Source organism: Manacus candei, unplaced genomic scaffold, assembly GCF_025592945.1.
Source record: "Manacus candei isolate 608988 ecotype Guabito, Panama unplaced genomic scaffold, ASM2559294v1 h1tg000018l, whole genome shotgun sequence".
Lineage (NCBI taxonomy): Eukaryota > Metazoa > Chordata > Aves > Passeriformes > Pipridae > Manacus > Manacus candei.
The window spans coordinates 9552750-9572399 of NW_026138066.1; the positions used below are offsets into that span (position 1 = coordinate 9552750).

At 43.0% G+C, this 19650-nt stretch overlaps 1 protein-coding gene across 1 annotated transcript in view; it reads left to right on the forward strand.

The window, feature by feature from the left end:
• SYN3 (synapsin III) overlaps positions 1 to 19650 on the forward strand; it is a 201240-nt gene that overhangs the window by 165837 nt on the left and 15753 nt on the right. Inside the window, exons 8-11 of the mRNA XM_051784589.1 lie at positions 842 to 904; positions 10344 to 10486; positions 15794 to 15868; positions 19206 to 19308. Coding sequence (XP_051640549.1) covers positions 842 to 904; positions 10344 to 10486; positions 15794 to 15868; positions 19206 to 19308 — 384 coding nt within the window. The remainder of the gene's footprint in view (positions 1 to 841; positions 905 to 10343; positions 10487 to 15793; positions 15869 to 19205; positions 19309 to 19650) is intronic.

The window sequence follows — 19650 nt, forward strand, 5'->3', positions numbered from 1 at the left end:
TAAGGGAGATGTAGTGTATCTATTCTTGTTACTCCTGACATGTGCACTTCCTACCAGTACAGCCTCACAGCTCTGAGCCAATCACTCCAAGCGAATCCTTGCATGAGCATGAAACTGGAGAAGGCAGAGAGGATACTCACAGTTCTTCAAGTAAAGTCCCACATGTGCTCTAAGATGCACTTGCATGACTTGGGTGGTAGGACCCTGCCCAGTATAAAGACCACACAAGCCAGGGAGAAGATATGACTTTTTTTTTTTAAATTGCTGATTCCAACCCCTTTGTTTTCTTCTATTCACTATACCCACCCCTGAAGTAAGGGAAGAGAGGAGGAAGCTTTATGACAGATGGACTTTGTGAGTTTCACCTAAGGGTTGGCCCCAGTTCACTCCCTCCTTATACCCCCCACCTCCCCTCTGACAGGAGGGGGACATTCACTATTAAGGCCAAAGCAGTCTGTGTGGTAAAGAACAAAGAAACTGTGTCTTACTCACAATTCAGATGTTTTCAGCATCTGAAAGTGTCCAGTTACTCAAGCTTGCAAATGTGACTGTGTTTTACAGGCATATGAGAGTGCACACATCCATATGTACAGGGTGGGAAAACTGCTATCACACAGTAGAAGATGTAAGGAATTCTGCCTGGCTTCCATTTCCAATCATGTGGAACCCAGTAAAGAACCATTTGCTTATTGCCCTACTACCTAGACAAACTTTATTTGTTCTTTCTATTTTCCTATCAGCATCCATGAAGGGGATAGAAGCTACTAAATAGAAGAAAATTATTTAAAGCACCATGGCTGGAAAGAAATAACTAATGAGGAGCTTATTTTTTGTCTTTCAGCTCACAACTCCAAATTTCCCTGTAGTGGTCAAGCTAGGACATGCTCATGCTGGAATGGGGAAGGTAAGTAAAAGAAAAAATATATATCACTTCGGAAATGAATACATATGTGGCACAACCTTCCTGCAATCATACATGGCATGTGGCCAGCCAGAAAAGGAGTTAAACCTCCCCACAGCCTATCTGGGTCGCACTAGCTGTTCCTGTGGGAGAAAAGGCCTTTTTCTGCTGTCACGTACTTGGAGACAGGCCGTGGTATTGGGTTGGAGGCTGTCTGGGGTGTGGGAAGGGGGGTTGTGAAGAGTGGGGGAAAAGCTGGCTCAGCTGAAGTCATTAGGCTTGTCTATTATATATTTTCTCCTCTTCTGAAAGTGGTAATGTTGTTTATTCAAGCACCTGTAATGTGCAGCTACACCCCATAGCTCTCACAATGAGAAGCAGTGGCGCTGGGCTTCTTGAGTGCATTATGATGACCTTATTCAAGAAACGGGAGCCCTTCAAGTTATTTTTTTTCCTCCTTGCAAGGAAGAACAAGACCTTACAAAGCAGAGTGGCTGGTTGCCTGCCAAAGAATCCTGAAAAATAGTTCACTACCCAGAAGGACCTGTTTGTTTTTCCCAGGCTCTCTGGGATCTTTATTTCCCCAGTGAATTAGCAGGCCCTGTTTCTTGGGGTGACTGAGCTCCCCTTTCAGTAAGACATCGCCAGCACATTCCTGCTACACTTTAGTCTTCTCTTTCTTGCATATATCTTTTAAAAGGGCATTACCTATCTGTCTAAAACTTGATTTGTTCAGAAGTAGGAAATTCTGATGTATCATCTCCGAATCCAATGCGTGGTAGATGAACTTCATAATTGATATGCCTGTCACAGTGCTTCCCTAGAGCAGACAGACCTTCTCCTGGTCTGAAAATTATATATACTTACACCAAACTTAAACTTGGTACAGCCTGTTTGCTTGTGCTCTGGAAACAGAAGCCCTTTCTGGCTTGCTGGATTGCACATGGAAGCTCTCATAATCTTTCTTGCTTTGGCTGCAATATTCCCCTGCTCAGATGGCAGCTGCCAGAGAGGAAGTGGGCGCAGATCCCTGTGCCAGTGGTAGGGTTGGCTTTCAGCATCAAGGAACAAACATTTAAAATAAGCAGGAAATGTTGGTTAAAATGTTGGTGCTACGTACGTTAAGCAGGCAAAGGGATCATTGAATTAGAGTGCATGCAGACAGCCCAGAGGTGCTTGTAGAGAGCCACTAACATGTCCCTAGGATGGATTTCATTAGCAAAATCCAACCAGGAAAAACCAGGAGGAAGAAACCTCACCCTCTCTCTTGAGACCCCGCAAGCCTGGATCTCTCTGACTGCTCTGCCATTTCACCTGTAATGTGGGGAGAGCTTCATGTCTCATGCACCAAGGACCCTCAGTGGCTACAGAAATGAGGGTAGAATCAGAGATAAGTACCCCAATCTTAACAAGGCTTCCAGACAAAGCTCTCAGCGGAACATTCAGCTATTGTCCTCTGCACCACAGACCAGATCTTCTTCTACATCTCACTTTCTCTCGCATTTTATTCTTTATTAATGTGGATTTTTGCTGTCACAAGTTACGGAGGAAGAGAGGTTCTATTCAAATTCCAGGCACAATTGTATTCAGCAGTACAAGGGGGGTACGTAGGAAGTCATTCCAGATGAAGATAGGCTAACAGCCAGTATCTTAGAAGAAAGAATTGGTCTGAGGCCAAGTTTACTTTAGTCTATTATGAAATTAGTGACTACTAGCAAGGTCTGGATGTGGATTTGGGCACAGAGTTTCAACACTGCTCTGTTCAGTAGATGGGGAAGGTACAGGAAGCATGAGTTGTTGACCTTACAGTTTTAGTTTGGGCCCTTCTCCAGCCACAAGCAGCCTGAAGGAAAGTTGGGACGAATTAAATTTTCTTGAAGTCCCACTACATTTCATTAAACAGAGCAAAAAGAGAAGAAAGAGAAAATAAAATAAAGAATAAGTCAGTTGGTTTAAAAGACAAGTAACAAGAATTTGTTTCATGTTGTTTTTAAAACAATAGGGTTCAAGCCCAAGTGGAATGGACAAAAGAAAACCACAGAAAACATCATGAGAAATACAGAGAAGCAGAACTATGGGTATACTAGAGAAGTAACGCCTATAGGTTAAAAAAAAAATCAAACCTACAATCAAGTAATTCAGAAGAGGAAAGTTTCCAGGAGACATTATTGTGGTTTTAACCATCATAATGTAAAAGCAATAACCAGTGATGATAAGGAGATTACAGAGAGCTAAAGGATTCCTTTGCATTGGTCTTCAGAAGTAGAGATGATAGCAGGAAATATCAGATCTTTAGCTGTAAAACATACGTAATATGAAAAGAGAGAGGTTTGCTTTTGATTTGATGAATGTAACAAAGTAAATGTTAATACAGCACCTGAATCAGGTCATCTTTTGTATTAAAGCAGTGACTGGAGAAACAAAGGATAAAATAACCAGCCTATTAGCCAAAGTACACATGTGAGTATTAAAAATAGTACTTACTGCAACAAATGTTGCCAAGATAGCGAGCCATGTATTTGTACCTGCAATGAGTGCTTCAAAGGATGTGAGCATTCAGATTACAATCTTATTACCAACAGAAATTGTCAAGGAAGTACTTACATTTTTTATGTTATTAATGATAAAATCACATGTAATGGGAGGCACCAAGACTTAGAAGAATGAGCAAAGATGGGAAGTCCAAGCACTGTTATTCTTTATTTGTTCCGAGGCAGTGGCCAGGAGCCAGAAAAATTCTGGACGCAGAAAATGCCTCTTCCCCAAAGAGCTCCTCCATCAGCTTGCAGGGAGATTGGTGTCATTTCACAGTTTTTCTTCAGTTTCTCTGGGTTACAGACCAGAGGGATTATAATGATTACCTGATACTTACTGCTAATTCACGTTCATAAGGCTCTTGGCAGTATAAGAAGTGCTGAGTGTTTATTATTTTGCAATAATTGCTAGAAAGAGCATAATTATAATAGACTTTCATTTTCACATATTGTTTGTTTTCACATAATTTTCACAAAATTCACTCACCACATTTTTTAGTCAGAGGGTTGAACAAAGAATCCTCAAAGCTAAAATAAAAATAACGATGTTAGGACTTGTACAAAACAGGCTCTATTGACTGCCTTCCCCTTAAGGGTGGGTCATCACAACTGTCTTTAGCTTGAAAGAGAAATAGTTAGTATTCAAGGTCAGAACCAGAAGGGGTAACAGTATACCGTTAGTGAAAGAAATGCTCTTGCCAAGTGATGTGTGCGTGTGAGGTGCCTGTGGAGATGAAGAAAACAAATTTGCAATAAAAGGCATCTTTTGAAATTTCCATTGAGAAATGAGGAAACAACAGCCTCTCTATTGACTTGAACAGAGACACCAGTAATACCCTTTACCCAGAGACAGACAATCTTCTAATCTAAAAACAGAACATATGCCCCTTAGCCCCTCCCATGACCATCATTATCCTCCTTCCAAAATTTGGGGTCACTTCGTATTTCAGTGGCACTGGAAGATCATAACAAGTGCTCTCTGTGTTGCTGGTCCTATCCAGTATTGATACACATAAAATATCTGCAGAAATACTGCTTAGACAACAGCTTAAAATGGAGTTGGCAGAAAAGGACCTTTCTCATGTACTTAAGTTGCTCAGGTTCATGGGATCAGCAGTACTCAAGCAATCTTCCAGGGAAGCCATGAATGGACACTGAGAGGAGACATCCTTCCTTGTGCGGACAGAACTGTTGCTTACCCAGCAGTTCCTTAGAGGTCAAGGCAGTTTTAAGCATTGTGCCATTTGAGCCTACCCACCCCAGAAGTGATTGAGGTTTTCTGTTGTATAGGGTGAGCACTGCAGTGAGAAAGGAATAACACTTCTTCCCAGCTCTGGACCTCATCATACCAGAGCCCACGGAAAAGAATAAAGATCTGAGTGTGTTATTATCTGCCATTTGTGTGCTAACGTGACCCTAAAGTGCCCTAGGAACAGAGCCCAGCACTGCAAATGCACTCAAAGAGCCCCTTCACCTCTTCCTGATCAGATCATGAGAAGGAAACAACTGCCAGATCTGCAAAGAGAGGAAAAACAGTATCTGTTCATGTGATTTTATATATATTTATATTAATCTAATCTTTTTTTTTTTTTTTTGCTAGACTTCTTTATTTTTAGACATCTCTAATTAGGTCAGCTTAAGAGTCACCTCGTGTCCCATCCTGCCCCATAATTATGAAAATACCTTCCCAGTACAAATCCTGGCTCAGATAAATTTATTACATTGTAGAAGAAAAACTTGTTGTTCATAATAATATGGTCAGAGTTATTTTCTCTCTTACTGGATGGGAAAGACTTCTCTGCTTCTTTTTTTTTCCATGGTATAAATATAGCACAAACTAAACAGAGCCACTCTGTAATGTAAAAATACTGCAAGGTTTTTATCAGGAAGGACAGCTCGTCACCTTGTCTCTCTCGAGACTGGAAATAGAATGTTCCAAAAGCGAGAGCTTTGAAAATCCAGTGTGCTAAAGAGGAAAGGAAGGGGAAAGGGCTGCCTCGGTTTGTCAAGGAACAAATATTTTCTTTTACAGAGGACAAATAATGACTTGACATGTAACATTCATTCACAACAGAGCAGCCCAATCACTACGTTCCCACTGACTCATGAGTGAGGAGGTTCCAACTGTCTTGAAAATAGCAAAAACATCCCCATTTCTTGCACATCAGTCTGAAAGGTTTTGCTGGACACAGAAAACAGTGACTGATCCAGGGCACTGGGCACCAAAGCTGCCAAGACCTGGCCTCTTTACTAGGAAGGTTGAATGCATTAAAGGCATCATCTTTAATGTGTGGGGGAATTTCAGTTTGAGGATAACAAGGAAATGCAGACTCCATTGTGTCTTTATAATTTTGAGGTTGGCCAAAGTTAGGCTTAAACTGTGTGTCAGTTGGATCAGGTATTTTCTGAGAACTGGAGTATAATCTGGGGTAAAGAAGAGACTCAGAAAACCCTCTGTGTAGAACCATTCCTGAAGACCCACTATCCCAAAATGGTAAGGTCAATACAGAAAGGCTGAGCACAGGTTGAGACAGACAAAAAATCACAATCTTTGTGTGGCTGCACCAGTTCCTCTGGAGGAAAACACTCAGACAGTGCATTTGCACAAGCCAACCAAGGATCAGTTGCACACCACATTGCCAAGCTCAGCCTTGGACACTTAACCTTCCAGCTGAACCTCTCTCTAACCTCAGTTTGGACACAGAAAGTGCTTATGCAAGTAATCTCCAAAGTGGCGTGTGTTTCACCTGTAAGACAGAGTTAACACTGGATGATGCTCAGAGAGATAAGGCTAGGGCAGCCCTTGCAGATCTTAGTGCTTAAGATAACTATGGCACTTTGGCTGACTATTTTTTTACATGGCCACATAACTAATGAAAACAAAAGGGGACTTTTGTGAAGGAGTACTTTGCAGTGCCTAGGCTAAAGATGAGAAAGAAGTGCTGTACCCCTGGGACCCTGGTGTCCAGGAACATCTGGGATGTACAAGATGCAGTAGATTAGGGAACCTTGGGACAGAGGAAGCAGAAGTTTCTACCCACATCCCTCCCTGAAGGAACCTGCGCCCTCTCAGATCTCAGGTGTGGCTCAGACAGTCCAGAAAATATCCATGGTGCATTTTTACCACGTAAGAAATCCTGCCTTAGAGAAAGGTTTCAAAAGAAGGTCTGATATTTCTTCCTGACCTACACTTGGACTGCTCTCCAGCCAAGGGCAGAAAGGTCAGTGTTTCTTGGGCAGGCTGAGGATGGGAACAGGCACCAGCAGGTCATGTAGTATCAGCTTCCAAGATGCCACCACGGGGCAAAGGGATGATCACCTCTGTGTGAGCTTGTCCCCAGAGATCCAGCCAGAGTCCCCTTTGCAATGCAGCAACAGGAAACATGCTAGGGTTTGGCCAGTGCCTGGGGTTAGAGAAGAGAGCCAGAAGGGAAGCAGGAACTATCCCAGGGAGCTTTCTTACTCAGAAAAGGCATTTGTCAACACACTGGCCCAAACTCTTCTCAACAGGTCACTAAAACACTACAGCAAACAGCAACTTATGGCTCCAGAATGAGTCTATTGCTGCTCAAACAGCCAGCACAGCTAAGCAAACAGGCTGCCAGGGCAGGGGCTGTGTTTGCACTTGCTGTTTGCACTCCTCTATGCAGCTAATGGGATATAGCATTTATCCTAAGAAGATTGCAAAGTAAAAGAGAGAGAGAGAGAGAGAGAGAGAAATGCCGTCGTGCTGATCTCTTTCCAACTTTTTTTATCAGTTTCATGTATTGGCCAACCTGCCATTTTAAAAGACAGATTTGTCTCTTATTAGCTAAATTGGTAACTTTGCTCTGGAATGATTTTTAATAGCCTCTTCTTAAATAATGCCCTCTGGTGTCACACTGTGTACACACTGGCTTTGGTTATGTCTGGGATTTTTTCTCCTGTTAAGAGAATGGATATTTTATTGACATCTAAAAGGGTTACAAGGCAGGAGGAAATGAATTATACAAAATTTAAAAGTAGAAAGCTAATAAAATGGTGGACTTGATAGATAAGGCAAGAAAATAAATCTAATTTGACTGTAACTTGAGTGCTTCCTGTTTATGAAGTAATAACCGTACCCCGGACTAAACCAGCGTTAACCCAGGACACGGCTGTTATTTTGTCAGATTTGGCTGGCTCTAACAATTAACAAATGGTGGCTCAGATTTCAGCTTTGGTGTGGTGATTATTTTGATGCCTGGTGGGAAGTAAGACTGTATCTCCTAAAAGGGGACCACTGTGAGTTTCTTTCTCTGAAAACTCCGTGGGAATTGCTCTGGCACAGGCCAGGGAAGATGTCAGAGCTGTTTCCTGAGGACTGCACAGTGGTATAGTACTGTGGGAGTCGTCTTCTTTGGTTTTAATTTTTTATTTTGTGTCCTTGGTGAGTCCCCCCCTCTTTGTTAACCCAGTCAAAAATCCTCAGGCCCATTCAAGAAAACACTTTCAAGTGCTCTTCCTCTCTCCCCATAAGGAAGGGGTGATGGAGAGAAGGAAGAAAGGGACCCTTCCTTTCTTTAGCTCATGTATTTTTGAGGAAAAATTCCATTTAACAAGATGAGCTCCTTTCTAGAAATAACAATATCATCTAATTCCAGTTTGGAGAGGGAAGTTGCATCTCTTCCTCTGCCTCTGGGACAAATGTTCCTGGGCTGAGGATGCAAACATTTCAGTTGAGGCCCAAAGACATCTGTTGCACAAGCATAACACTTTGTTTTAGATCCCAAAAGTGTCCTTGTTCCAAGTAGGTCATTATATAATGGTTTTTGTATTTTCTCATTGCCAAAAGGGTCTGGGAGAATATGTTGTAACACCGTGTCAGTGCCTCCTGCCCATGCAGTCCCTCCTGCAATCATCTCATCTGGGTGGGACTTCTACTTGATGTCATTCAGCCCAGGGCAGCTCTTATCTGTGCTACAAAAATACCCAGCTCCAACACAGCCTGCATTGTTCCCCCTGGTATTTTGCAAGCCCAGGCTGTGGGTTCCCTCTTCCCACTGCCTCTGGGGGATTCCTGCCACCTCACCCTGCCCTGCCACACCACCAACATCCCCACTCAGATAGAGAAGGCAACACAGCCTAGAGCAAGGCTGCTCGTTCTGGATGCCTTATGATGGTTGCTTTTATATATCCCCTTTGTGTTTGGTGGTGGGGTTTTTTTTGGTACCCTCCCACCCCATACATGACTGTCATATTCCTCTACTCCTTTCCTAGGCAGTTCCTGAATAGTGAGAGCACAGCCCTCACCACAGCAAGAGGGAGGAGGACTCAGGGTATTGCAGTTAGCATAAGGAGAAGCAAAGACCAGGTCTTTTTTTTTATTCAGGCATCTAGAAATGGTTATGGGTCAAACTAGTTGTACTTTTCACCTTCCCCAAAACTGTTCAGTTTTTAAGAGTTTTTCTGCACCAGGATGTGGCTGAATCCTTGGCCTATGTGTAAGCTGGCATTTACAAAACTGTCTAAACAGAGTAAAACAGGTTAGCAAGAGGCTTGTCCTCTGTTCTCTAGTGAAGATGGCTCCTGCCCTCTCATGGTTGAAGGCAGACACGTAAAATCACTTGTTTGTTCTTTGCAAAGAAACACCAAATACCACTGCACATGTTTCCTTCAGCTGTATCCACACAGTCTGGCATCACCCTCCTTTAACACACACTGACACAACTGGGAAACTCATCTAGGGCAGAGACTGATTCATTGTCATGAGTGAATGGACACTTAGCAAAGCAGGGTTGCAGTCCCCAGCTGTGATCTCAAAGCATTACCAAAATACAAAGTATATGTAATAATGTAAAGAAAGTCACTCATTGCTAACCCTTTTTACCCAGTCTTGATCTTTTTCCAAAAACTATTCCATCCTTTCTGCATCTGTCCAGCCCTAAGGAGCAAGAACTTGCATAGGTTTTACTGATGCACCAAACAAATTTTTGCCAATACACTAAAGTCCAGGGTTAAAGATATGAGTGAGGTGAAGTTATCCATTATGTTTTTGTTACCTGCTTGTTCAGTTTTGCTTTCCCAAATCAATGAGCTTCTGTAGAGATTTGATCATATAATTAGAATTTCTAATGTATTGGTCCTTCTTCCTTTCCTTTTTTTGTTTTTTGGGGGGGGTTATTATTTTTTTGTGGTAAGATACAGAGCATTTCTCATAACTGAATACAGATCTGTGAAAAGCCATCTTCTCAGAAAAACTCCAGCTCATAGGCAACTACCCTCTCATTTCCTAGTCTGAATCAAGTCTAGCATCCAACCAGCTGTCCCACACACATGCCCATGGCCTCACACTCACACAAATCTCCCCAAGTGTCACAAGCTCTCCCAGAGACATCCTTTTCCTTCAGAGCTTGTGTCCAGTTTGGAGACCTGCACCACTTCTTAAAGAAAGCCTAGAGGGGGAAAATGTGAAATGCCAGGGACCTGGTGCCTCGGGCTGGCAGACAATCAGCTTTCATGTTGATTTCCTGGCATTGATTTCTATTTCCTGACCGCCTAAAATACTCCATTTTCATCCATCCCAACATGGGAAATAGCAGTTTCAACATTTGAAGGAAGTAATGCCCCTTAAGAGATCAAATATTTTTCTGAAGCAACATGGAAGCAATGTGCATTAGCAAGAGCCATTTGGGTAAAGTTCTAGCTGCCTCCCTATTACCAGGTTTACCAGGGCTGGTGCATGAGGAAGGAGAATGGGATTGATTTGCTCTGGGTTTGGTTGGTCTGGGGAACTTTTCTAAATCACAGAGTCCCTGCTCTGTCCTCAGCTCTGTCTGTGCGGGGTTAAGATGACATTGTGCTATTCAGGTGTGGAGATGACTTCTGCTCACAAAGTATTCCTGTTCTTTTTGCTCTTGTCTCTTTTTCACTGGATTTTGATAATCAAGGTCAAAGTTGAGAACCAGCACGACTTCCGGGACATGGCCAGCATAGTAGCCATGGCAAAAACCTATGCCACCACCGAGCCATTCATTGACTCCAAGTATGACATCCGAATCCAGAAAATTGGCAGCAACTACAAGGCTTACATGTGAGTGCATGGCTGTGCCAGAGCGAGACGGGGAGGAGACAGTGCTGTGGATGTGACTGAGTCAGTGTCTGCTCTGGGCAGGAGTAGGAAGCTGACTTAACGTCCTTGAAGAATAGCCCTGCTGTTCTCTTCCCACCTCTGAACCCAGATTCCTCATCCCCCGATCATCTTCTCCCTTACTCACCATCAGCTCATTGTATCTGGAATGTAATTCCCTGTCTACCTGTTTCTAAGACTCAGTTAGTTCCCAATATAATGACTATGTTCTGCCATTACCTCTCCATCCTGTTGTTGAAGGGCTCCTCTTTCCCAGCAAAATCCTCCAGCTCCAAATACCCTCCAGTGGGACCTCCTCTTCCCACTTGGAGGGGAGGGAATAAAAAAGATTTAGCCAGCTGCAACTCATGGAGTCCTATAGTGTCCAACCCATAGCAACACCCCATCCTCCAGCCCATAGCAACACCCCACCCTCTGCCCAGCTGGAGGTCACAGTCCCACAATCACATGAGGACCTGAGGAGCTCACAGCACTGGGTACGAACGGCCTCAGACGGGCTGGCATGTGGGGTTTATTTGGGAGTGTTGCATGTGTACTCCTTGAGGCATGCAAAGGAGGGAAAGGAGGTGAGACATTTCTGTGGGTGCCCCAAAGCTCCTCCCTGCCCTGTGGGGTAGTGAGGTGGGTGGCAGGAAGGCAATCCTCAATGCTGGTATGCTTAAAAGTATTAAAAAGCATTCAACCAAACTTCAGTAGTCACCAAGCTGAATTAGAGATGTAACCACATGAGTCAGTAAGACACCTGTTTCTTCTTACTGCAAACCAGTAGATGAGAAAAGCCACATAACACAGCTTCTCCAGAAGCTCCTTATCCAGCCACAAAATTCTGGACAAGTAGTCATCTTCAGCAATACATTCTTCAGGTTGCCAGATAAATTGCATATGTTACCTAACACCCACAACACTGTGAATTTTGGGTCCATGTTTACAAACCTCCAGGCCATAGTTCTGCTGAAATGTAGTTAAACAAGATCATCAAATGCACATAATCACATATTTTTCAGCTATAACTGCCTAAGATTCCCAATTGGATTCCTAGCACAGAGGTATTTAAGAAAACTAGATAATGACTGAGTCACATTCTTCATGGGAAGGACTTGTGGGACACTCGCCTACTTCATGTGATCTAAATGAGAGAAAATTTATTTTTAATCTGATCAGGTCAACAATAGCACAGTTGCCTAATATTACATTAACATCTCAGGGAGTCCAGTTCAAACTGGCCAAAGGAAAGAAGGTTTAAAATATCAATTAAAATTCCCTATTCCTGCCAACACACCCAGCCTTGGCTCCAGAGCCTGCTCCCCAACTGCCTCTAACTGAAACAAAGGCCCAGTTAGCCTGACCATATTCTCTCCTCACTTATTATTCACTCATCATAAACTCCTCCATACAGGGATCAGAAATAATACCAGATGATTGAGGAAAGAAAGCAGTCACACTAAGAGCTAATCCCACTTGGGAGTATAGCTGTGCAAACAATTGTTTGCTAAAGGGAAAATATTTTCATATGAAAACAGTCATGAACAGAAAACACCTTAATGAGAAATGAAGCTTATTAGCAAAGAAAGCAAACAGCAAAATTCATCCAGTGACTTGTTAACCCAGAAGGTTGACTTGCACTGAGAGAGCCGTTTATGGATGTGAGCTTGGGAGAGGGGTACAGTCAATCCCATCAGGGACTGTTCCTTCTATCCCAGCATCAGACAAAATAGAAGGTTGTTTCTATGGTATAAATAAGTCCATACTATGTCCAAGGACAGAGGTGAAAGCATCCAAAATACCAGAGCTCTCACTGGTGTCCCAAATATAATACTCAAAATCATTAGTCATGCTAGCAAATCTCAGCCTTAAAGGCAATTCCAGTATCTGCAGTAGCGTCATACTAAGTTACTTTCTTTGATCTGTGAGCCATGGAATCTATCCAGTATTTTGATACCTTCACCCACACATATAGACTTTAAAAGCCCCTTTCCTTCTGAGAAAAGACTGTACTGAAATTCTCCAGAATATGTTTACTTTTGCACCAAGCATCTGCCAGAGGGAGGATGCTGCAGGGTGACTCATGCATTCCTCTCTGCCCCAGATGTCCAATGCACTTCCTTCCAGCCCATGACCCAAGGCTTCAGTTCAGTTTCCCATTGACTTCAGTGCAGTGACTCCAGATTTACACTGCTAACAAACACCTACTTAGCCCATGCCTTGGGCCAGTCTCAAAACAGCAGATAAGCAGCATGTGATACATGTCTAAAATTCCACCAAAGGTATTTGACTGCCATCATAATATGGGTGAAGAGAAAACATGAATATGGCTCACGTTGCAGGGGAAACTGGGGCAGAAATTATGCTTCCACTCTCACTCGAACTGGGGAAAAACAGGGGGTCATTTCCAGTTAAGACTCATGAAATGTTGTTCACTTTGAATTAAGCAAGCAGCTGCTGACTTGAAGGCATGGGATAATCTTGCCACCAGCTCTTAGTAAAAGGGTAACACCCTTCCTTTCTAGTTTCATGAGTGTGACTTCTGACCTTGTCACCTCCAATTCAGTTCAGTGTGCTCTGCAGGAGATACCACATCAACTGTGTCTAAACTAGAGCTACTTACAGACTGAAGTGGCCCAGGTTAGACATGGTGAGTATAGGACACCAACAGCTCTTGATCTGCTAGTTTATCCACTTATCCTAAACAATGCTGAAGGTGTCTTGGTCACAAATCTGTTTGATCAACAGATCTCTAAGAGCCTAGAGTCCTTTCCTTTAGGATACCGTACACTGTGTGGCCCCCTGATGTTTAGGATGGTTGGAAGCACTTTGACTTTCATTCCCTGAGAAAAATGGGGTTTGAAGCAGGACATTCTGAGAGAAAGATTTTTGTCCTCAGTCTCCTTTTTCACTTCATACAATAGAAAAAGGGAAATAGAAAAGAAGCCATATGAAGAGAAGCTGAGGTCACGGTCTTCAGCTTGGAGGAGACTGAGGGGAGACCTCATTGCAGTTTACAGCTTCCTTGTGAGAGGAACTGGAGGGGCAGACACTGATCTCTTCTCTGTGGTGACCAGTGACAGGACCTAAAGGAATGGCCTGAAGTTGTGTCAGGGGAGATTTAGGTTGGATATCAGAAAAAATACTCTTAACCCAGAGGGTGGTTGGGCACTGGAACAGGCTCCGCAGGGAACCCTGGGGAGCACCCCTTGGTCACAGCACCAAGCCTGACAGAGTTCAAGAAGCATTTGGACAATGCTCTCAGGCATGTGGTGTGACTCTTGGAGATGGTCCTGTACAGGGCTAAGAGCTGGACTTGATGATCCTTGTGGGTCCTTTCCAACTCAGAATATTCTCTGATTCTGTCAGTTTGGGGGCACAGTTGACACCTGAACTGGTCAGACACGCTTGGAAGGGAATGATCTTGACAGAGGCTGTGGTGTAGGAATTTGGTGACTGATTCAGTGGGCTTCAAATAAAACTTTTCAGTTTCAAAATGGTACAGTTCCCTTACAAGAAAGTTAGGAATACAGCAGAGAGATATATTTTATGTCTTATGCCCAATATTGACTGGGGATCAGAAGGCATAAACAAATTAAACAAATCAACCCAATGGCTAGAGCAGAGTTCTTATTTTGGGAGGTTTGCAATGTCAAATTTCCTTGTAAAACTGTCTAGCTGTGATTTCATTTTCTTAGGGACAACACAGCTGCTTACATTTGGTATCCCAGGTACATTTTCTAAACACTGATGTCAAATTATCTTATTGCTAATCAGACTCCAGGAGTTCCCATCAGTACTAATGGGATTCTGGATGCCATCTGCTACTGCAGGGCAATTTTCAGTTAAAAATAAATGTTAGCAAAGAGTGGTCCTTCCCATTGCAGAGCTGAAAAACATAATCCTAAAAATCCCATGTCAGAAGAGAAAGAGAGTCTGAGGGTTGAACATTGATCTTACAGACCATCAAAGGGCTCATAACATTCAAAGCTTGAGAAGAAATCCATTCTTCTGCTTAGAAAGTAGGATAGCAAAATGGATGTTGAGTGAAGGCAGCAAGGCAACAAGAGGCAAGAGATATGGAAACACATAGTTATGCAACACAGTAATCAGCACAGTAAATGCTCCTTTGCCACCCTCTCCACTCCTTCAAATATGGTTAAAAAGACAATTTAAATTTCACAGCAACTATACATACCCCTTTAGAAGAGAAATAGAAAAAAGCACTCCAAGGTGTCTCTCATCAGAGTAAAGGGGAATCTTAGGTAGTTGGCGATAGTGATCCAAGTTTATAGTCTATGGGGACAACAATATTCCCACTGCTGAACATAGTTTTGCAAGTTCAGAGTCTCTTTTGCACATCATGTTGAAAAGGTGAGAGAATTGGAAGCAAGGGCTCCCACAATTTCACATTGAAATGTTGGATCAAACCTCATATTCCCATCATAAATCTCTACCTAAATCTTCTTCTGCATGGAATGTATCCTGAATGTATCCTGTCAGCTTGTTGATTTGTCCTAGTTTGTACACTACAGAAGGGTTATCTGTACAGTGTTGTCGCAGCAGGCTGTTCAAGGTCTGCCTTGGGCCTAAAGTCAGGAAAAGAAAAATTTTCACCCCGATGGATGATGGTGAAACCCAGGACTTGCCAGAAACAGTACCTTTTTTGGAAATTAGCCATCAGCTGCAACTAATGAAACTCCGGCAATTTTACAAGTAGAAATTCTCTAAGCCCAAACACAGTGAACCACAGACAGGTCAGTGAAAAGTCAGTGAAAAGACAGTATAATCATATATTCTGGGACATCAGTACAATTGAAATCAAACTTACGTAGACATAGAATATCAGAGCTGACATTTGTGAAGCTGCTCAGGCAAATATTTGCCTGGAGAGTTGGTCTTCCATGGATGGAGGATGCTACCCATTGCTGAACACAAGGGTGATTATCTGGAGATCTTCTACACACATTTCAGCTCCCCCTAGATTTGATTTATAAAGAAAGAAAGTACTCACAGAGCCTGATGTGTGCTCAGGATTCCTTGGAGGTTTCCCTGTCTAACTCCTCATTCAGCTTTTCATGAGTTTGAACAACGTATCCTGTATGGAGTGTTGTTCAGGAAGGATTTGGAAAGGCTTCTGGGAGGAAGAACCTCACCTCATCCCCTCCTGTACAAGCACAGAGTCAAGAATGAGGACTACAGTATGCATGAGGATGGGGCAGGAGTCTATTTTCATGTTCAGGTTATGTTTTTGGTTTGTTTTCCTAGGAGGACGTCCATCTCTGGAAACTGGAAGGCAAACACAGGTTCTGCGATGCTAGAACAGATTGCAATGACAGAGAGGTAAGGAAGAGGGTTTCAAGACAGTATTAGCTATTCTTGGGTTAGAAGGGAGGAATTGTATTTCAGACTTTGGTTAATTGAGAAAACTGGTAAGTGAGGTCTCCTGGGAGGCTGGATAAAGGAGTTTAAAAGACCGAGTGTTTCCTTAAAAAATACTAAGGACACAAAGGCAAACTGTCCTATTTTGAAGAACAGACTGAAAGTACAGCTAGAAACCAACATTGCTAAATCATTAGATCTTTGGTGAATGTAGCCACAGGAAACAAGACCAGCATGCTGAGGTCAAGCACACCAGCACAAACATGTAGGGATAAAATCAGAAAGGTCAAAGCAGAAAACAAGAAGTAACAAGAAGTTATTCTAAGTACATTACTAATGAGAGACAGACTCAGAAAAGTGTTTTTCTTCTGCTTAACAGAGGAAAAAACTGTCAGCTGAAGTGCTGAAAGCACTTTTTTGCTGTAGTCTCCCAAAAGTGGACACTGTTTTAGCTGAGGTCTTCTCACTGCTGAACAGAGCAGAAGGAATTCCCTCATGCATCTTACAGATATTTGCAGATGGTACTTACTTCCATATCTTCAAATCACTGTGACATTTGCTAACACTGCAAATCCATGACACTGTAGATTCATAATGTGCTTTGTTGTAACTCCCAACCCTATTCTGCAGAACTGCCATCAAGTCACTTGTTCTCGTCACTTATTCTCCATCCTATTTAAGTAGATTATTCATAAATTTATAGACTCCATAGATGACATGTAGGCACTCATCTCTCATGAATCTAAGATTTTTTTCAGATTACACCTCCAATTTGTCAGGATCATGGTTAATTCTAACTCTGCCCAGGTTTGGGCACTGCATTTGAAGAAAAATAGCAAGGAGCTGGAGAGAGTCCAAAGAAAAATAAAAGGAACATTCAGAGAAAATATAATCAACTGATGAGAAAAACATGCAACAATTGCTTATGCAGTTTTCCACCTTTTTCAGTTAGAAGACCATTGATATTTTTCCAGTAGAGGTGTAGACTCATGCATAATGAATCCATGCCTGCAGTACAGAGGTTCACTTTCATTCATGAGCTGTTACACAGCTGGAAGAAGTTGCCTACAAGCTGAACACCATTTTGTCCTAAAGTTGAAGAAGCTGAAAAAGCACAATCTCTTTAAATATATGAAAGGCTGCTAATAGGCATTTCTCCCTACTTATATTATTAGTACAATACTGTAAGAAATAATGGGCTTAAATTATAGCAGAAAAGGTTCGTTTGAAAATTTCCTATATTTTCTAACAGTAAGGATGGCATACCACAAAAATTTCCCAGAGATGGGAAATCTCTGTACTCTTTCAGAGCAGACTAAAGAAATGTCTCTTCTTTGGGGTGTGAGACTTGTGCAGGTGATCATCTGAGGTCCCTTCTGCACCTTTAGTTCTGTGAAAGAGGGAAGCCAAGCCAAGCCCCAGATCAGATGCTGAAGGTGACTTGGTGAGACCCTAATAGTACTGTGGGAGCTGGACATTATAATGCATCCTGGTTGTTTATAACACAGCTGAAGCTAGAGAGAAGGGTAGACATTACCTAATCCAGTGTTGTAAGACTAAAACCCAGATTCCTGCCAACCTGTCACACTGCATTTTGAAGGTTCATTTTATAGATGTAGTACCACAATTTACTACTCTAGCCTTATCCAGCCATAAATGCAAAAAATCTCATTGAAATCTGTGAGTCATCAGTGCGTGCAACAAGGCAGGAGTGTGCTGAAATGCTGTGATGAGTAAGAGCAACCTGAAGTACCTACTGTAGTGAACAGTAATCCAATGGATCTACATGCTAAGGTAACATAAAAATGGCAGTAAATCCTCTGAAAATGCAACCCCTGGTGCATGTGCATAAATACACTCTTCTTCCTCACAGCACTACTATTACACCTCAGCAGCCCTGATGCTTCCCAGTGCTCACCTATGGCCAGCAAACATTAAAGACACACAGCTATCAGGGTCTCTGGCATGAGAAACAATTCCCTAAACCTGGCTGCTGAATCCGGACACCTAGAGATGTCCCTCAGGAACAGAGGTGGTTCTCACAATAGTGCCCCTGGATGTGGGGACACAGCATTGCCTCCTGCCTGGTTCACAGGGTCCGTAGTTCTCCTACTCCTTATGCTGCTGACTCCTCCTCAGACACTGTCTTCCTTGAAGATCTGGGGTGAACATACTTGGTGTCCTCATTAGGGATCAAAGAGCACCGGTAGTCATATAAGTCATAATCTTGCTTCTTCCCAGAGACATTGTGTTCACACAAATTGATCATTATATTGTCAAGCTATGGGGACTCTGGCTGGCTTCAAGGACGTAAACTTGTTCTTTGGCCAGAACAGTCCTTTCCCCAGTCCCTGTAGGGTCTGCAAAATGTCAGTGTTTTCATGAGACTGTGGCCTTCCCTCCCCTCTCTGCATCTTGTCATAGTCCTGCTTACAGATCTGCTGTTCTGAGATGATTATTTTTATTTAAATGGCCAGGACTGCAGCACAGCTGCACAGGAAATAAAACCAAGCTGCCTCATTCCCTCCTCGTTTCCACACAGGAGGGATGCAGTCCCCCTGTAATACGCCTCTTGTCATTCTCTCTTCTCTTCTGACACCAGGGTAGCTAAGGGGGCACCAGCTCACTTTCCCATCCTGGGATGGCTAAAGAAAAGGACTGCAGCCTTTAACTGTCCCTCTAACAAAAGAGTGCCTGGTCCATGTGATGAGACCACCTGAGTAGGAGTAACACCCAGGGGATAGAAGAGAGACAGGAGACTGTAAAAAGATAAAACTGAAAGTAAATTGCAAAATGCAAGAGCCACTGAGTTAGAGATGAGGGAGGGGATGGCTATTAGCTAAATTCAACACTCACTTTCCAATCTTATTCCAGTCCCAATGTGCAGGACATCTTATCAGGAGAAAGCTGCCTGCATAATGGAGGGCTTTCAGGCAAAGCCAATACAAACGCTGAGGGACCAACACTACTGGGAGATTAAATGAGCTAAATATTTATAGCTTGGCTGAATGACAACCAACCGGAGATCTGATGTAAATACTAAGGAGGGAAAGAAACATTTTAGGGTGGCTTTGAGGGCAGGATTGAATCAATCTGAAATGAAGGGAAACTTTAGGCAAGAATTTTTTCTTTGCTCCATCTCCTGCGCAAGAGAGGGAGGCAATGACCCAGCAAAGTATATCAAGGATGCCTTGTAACGAGGGCTCCCATATCTCTTTGTGTTGCTATGGGCAGCAGGGTGGGTGTCTGTATTTGGTGGACTACCCAATGACAGGCCATGCTTTTGTGCTTTCTGCAGGTACAGACTCTGGGCAGACGCCTGTGCGGAAATGTTTGGAGGTCTTGACATCTGCGCTGTCAAAGCTGTCCACAGCAAAGACGGAAAAGACTATATCATTGAGGTGAGAGTATGAGGAACCTGAGTGCAAGTCTGCTTTGGGAAGTGTATCTGCAAACATGCTGCATTGGAGCTCACAAGCACCAACGTGCTTCACTTACCCCTACACTGCCCTGCAGTCTCTGCTCCTCCGTGCCAGCCTGTATCCTCAAGCCATGGCCCACTGATATGTAAGGAACTGATTTAGAGTTCCAGGCAAACTGGCAGATATGCAGCAAGGTGTCAGGGTTGAAGTGCCTTCATTTCTCAGTGAAGACTGTGAAAGAAAATGGAGAGCCACAGAGTGCTTGGCCTTGCCAGTTTTCCAGCCCGATAAATCCCCAAAGAGCAGAATCTTATCTGCATG